This window comes from Labrus bergylta, chromosome 13, assembly GCF_963930695.1.
Source record: "Labrus bergylta chromosome 13, fLabBer1.1, whole genome shotgun sequence".
NCBI lineage: Eukaryota > Metazoa > Chordata > Actinopteri > Labriformes > Labridae > Labrus > Labrus bergylta.
The window spans coordinates 293027-297111 of record NC_089207.1 but is presented as its reverse complement, the minus strand read 5'-3'; the positions used below and the strand labels follow the sequence as shown (position 1 = coordinate 297111).

Genomic DNA, 4085 nt, shown 5'->3' with positions numbered 1-4085 from the left:
ACAAAATAAAGAATGAGGTCAACATGAATAACGTTGAATCAAACCGTTGTGACGTGCAGGCGTGCAGCACTACAATGAGATCAAAGGCATCAGCATCTGTGAGTTCCTGCCTCCTCACCTCGCCATCTACATCGACCAGCCGGCCGAGGAGGTGCAGAAGAAGCTGAAACAGAGCGACAAGGTAGTGACCCCGCCCCCCCGCCCGCCCCCAAAGCCTCTTATTGTGTTTGTCATTTATTTCTATTTTTGTCTTTTTCTGTTCCGTCTCGGACTGTTTTAAGATAATTTAATTTGTGTGGATTCTAAATGAATGTTTGTGTGAGTGGACCTCAGGAAGAGTAGTCGCTCCTTCGGCAGTAGCTGATGGGATCCAAATAAATATAAATCCCAGAATCAGAGACTTGAGCGTGCGTGGGGAAATCTCTCTGGACGCAGCAGAAGAACACTTTGATGACCTCGAGATCGTCCGAACAGAATTAAAAAAAAAAACTGTGACTGGCTTTAAAGAGCTGTCATCTTTACAACTAAACAACCTCGAATGTATTAGGAATATGTCATGGTTATGTTCAGACACATGAGCACATCCCCGACACACACAACTCACAAACCACCGCAAAGACGAGAAACGTTTCTGTTATTAATCCTGAAGCGATAATGAGCCTGAAACCAAACAGCCTGCTGACACTCGGTAAGGGACTTATTTTTCAAATATTATTTAGCAGAAACCCCAATCGACTAACTGGCTCAGGATCCAGTGCAGCTCTGCTGACGAGAGGACCCGTTCAGAGCGAGCACACCTTCCTGGTTCACACAGATATCTGCGAGCCAGCTTGGAGAGTTTCAGGTTTGTAGCGAGCCTGTCTCTCAACCAACCAGGGAGCTGATGCCTCCTGAATCACCGCCCCCGTTAACCTGACTGAGGACGAGAGTGCATGTGATGGTGGAGTCTCACTGAGAGCGCCCTCTGCTGGATCAAACTGCAAACTGATTGTTTTGAATCGTCTCATTGCAGTTGGAATGTGAACTTTCTCTCTCAGGGTCGAACGAATGTTTGAATGTAGAATCAAAAATGTCAGCCCTGTAGAGGTCGTGTTTAGAGATCACACTTCTTTTTATTCTATCTAAAGTCAGAGGTACATGTCCCTCCTCTCTCCTCAGGCCTTCCTGCAGAACGTTCCTCTGTCTTACCTGAAGAGCGTCGAGGACTCCTACAAGAAGTCTTTCCTGCCCAGCATCAGGTCAGCTTTAAACTGAAGAAACATTCCGACTTGTTTTCATTTGTTTTAAATAAACACTCAGCCCGTCTGCGTCGTTTTTCTAAACAAACTTTTTGTGTTTTTCTTTCAGCGAAACGTCCGAGCTGCTTGCTTATGATGCAACACAAGCCCAGGATGTTGAACGGGTAAGAGGACGCAGCTGCATCGACACCATTTAGCACAGTGCTTCCCAAAGTGTGGGCCGTGCCCCCCTGGTGGGCCGTGTGGGTACTGCAGGTGGGCCGCGAAAAGTCCTCCACCAAGTATAAAAATAAAATAAATATAACAATAATGATGGTTAACCATGAGTCAACCTTTAAGTGATTAGTAAGGCGTGTCAGGACTATTCATGGACATAATGTTCAGTAAACTTTTATGTCTAGCTCTCCATAATATCATGTTGTCATGTCCAATAATTTACCCTAACTGAAAGTTATAGATGTAGTCAAAAAAAAAAAAAAATATTGTGCCCCAGTCTTAAGTTTGGGAAAGGCTGCTTTAGCATCTCTTATTTTTTACATGTGAGACCCCGGAGGCGTTTACCCAGAGGTCTAAATGTGCTGCTTGTTTGTGCATCTCACTAACTGTCTGCCGTCACAGGTGGCCGAGGACATCGAGTATCTGAAGTTTGAAAAAGGACCGTGGCTGGAGCAGGACGACGTCACCTACCACCACATGAGGATGCTGTGAGTTCTTGATTCCAGTTGATGGTTTCCACATTGAAATGTCACGCTCATCACAGATAAACATGTAAAGACGCTCACACCATGATCTGAGCTCTTTCTTCTTACTCCAGGTGAGACGTTAACACCTGTCTCTAACCTCTGTCCCCTTTCTCTCTCAGTGTTGAAGACAAACAGCGGGTCGCCTGTCTGACTCATATTCCAAAGTTTCTCCCAGAGATCACCATCGGAGCTCACGAGTACGACGAGAAGTACACGGCCTTCAGAGCGGTACGTAGAGAAGAAGAAGAAACATGTTAAAGTGACACACGTCAGGCGCTGCATGAGAGCGGATCAGAAATAGAACCATCACCACGGCAACCTCGGCTCTGTGCAGTTCTTAATGTCAGCTGATCTGTTAAATGAAACTGCAGCAGCTTGAAGCGAGTAGAACCAGAGAAACAGTTCAGAAGGTTTTAAAACGTCTCAGATAATAAAACTTTAGGAGGGAAGAAGGAAACTCTGGTTCTTCAGACGCTCCGTGTGTGTGTCCGTGTGCGTGTGCGTGTGCGTGTGCGTGCGTGCGTGCGTGCGTGCGTGCGTGCGTGCGTGCGTGCGTGTGTGTGTGTTGCATGTTTAGATAATGAACGTGTACAGTTTGTTCTTCTTCTCTTTAAATGACCTTTATGTGTGGTTGCAGCTCCCGGGGAAGCAGTACGCTCGTGGTTATAACGAAGACGTGGGAGATAAATACGTCTGGCTGAAGTGACGACTCGTCCTCCGTCTGTACATCCTAAATAATGTTTGTGTGTTAAATAAAGAAAACATTTAGAATCTGTAAAGACGTCTTCTGTTTTGTTGTGCAGCAGATAAACAGTTCGCTCTCTTTCATCCTCAAACTGAACGTCAGCAGCAGTCTCAGTCTGAAGGGGGGTTGGGTTTGCAAAGGACTGAGCTCTGAAGAAGTGATGCTGAGTTAAAAAGTCTGACTGCAGACGTGATGACGGACCAGCAGGAGGCGTGAGTGCGGGAGGGAGGGGCGTGTCCAGGATTCTTCTGTCACTGACCTGTGCAGGCGGGTGTTTGTGTGTGAAGTCCTCTAACAACAAATGGACACTCTGGAGAAAAATATGAGAAATGATTTTCTGCACCGCGGACCAAAAGAGCGACAGGAGAGTATTTAATCACCAGATGAGAATCACAGACGAGAATACCAGAGCGTCTGTCGTCTTCTAGCTCCACAGGAAGAACTGACCTACAAACAAACAGCCTGAGTTATGATGCTCTGCTTCATCGTCCCTCTCAGTCAGAGGTCAGGGTTTGATTATCTGGTCTTAAAGGTTCAATCAGAAAGATCTTTAGTGAACACAGAAAGGTTTACAGACCCATGCAGAGCTGGATAAACACTGAAGCTTCAGAGTCCACCACATGGTGACCTGAGTGAGCATCCACTATAGACGGGGGGGATTAGAATTCAAACTGCAGTATCCATTTTAAACACTAGGGGTCATAGTTACATATTGGGTTTTTACATGTTTTTTCATGGACTTAATTTTGGGTCAGTTTCTGGATGATCGCCCCCTTGTGGCCGCCTCAGGGATTGAGCGTAACACTCGGACCTGAATCCTGCTCTGAACACACGAGAAGAGAAAGAAGACTTTTAGAGTTCGGTTTCCTCGTTGCTGCTGTGGAAACTGTTAGCTTAATGAGCTTAACCAGCTTAACGAGCATGATGTAGCTTCCATTAGCCTCCATTAGCATGGAGAGACGGTGGTCAATAAACGTCTTTACAACATCAGGACAATCGAAGAATATCAAACTGTCTCTTTAGTCGATCAAAAGTTTTTCTTCTGGTTTCTGTAAAATCTTTTTTGGTGCTGACAGACATCAGTGACCCTGAAGCTGCAGAACTCTATTTTCTCTATTTTCTGACGACCTGAGAGAAAGAGAAGGAGGCAATTAAAGTGGAGTGTCAGTCACTCATTTGTATTCTGCTGACAGAAGAGACGGATCATCAGAGAGTACAGAGGAGGAAAACATCACCTGAGAGTCTGCTGCTTAACACTAACAGACGCTGCATTTCTGCACGCCGTCACAGGAGTGTGTGTGTCACGGCTGTCAGAGTGTGTGTGTCTGACTCTGATTGACACACACTCTGACGGCTTGA

The 4085-nt window shown here is 45.9% G+C and overlaps 1 protein-coding gene across 1 annotated transcript in view; it reads left to right on the top strand.

The window, feature by feature from the left end:
- ndufa10 (NADH:ubiquinone oxidoreductase subunit A10) overlaps positions 1-2760 on the top strand; it is a 5120-nt gene extending 2360 nt beyond the window's left edge. Inside the window, exons 5-10 of the mRNA XM_020658751.2 lie at positions 60-181; positions 1159-1238; positions 1348-1402; positions 1857-1942; positions 2101-2209; positions 2619-2760. Coding sequence (XP_020514407.1) covers positions 60-181; positions 1159-1238; positions 1348-1402; positions 1857-1942; positions 2101-2209; positions 2619-2687 — 521 coding nt within the window. The 3' untranslated portion in view covers positions 2688-2760. The remainder of the gene's footprint in view (positions 1-59; positions 182-1158; positions 1239-1347; positions 1403-1856; positions 1943-2100; positions 2210-2618) is intronic.
- Positions 2761-4085: the final 1325 nt, after the last annotated feature.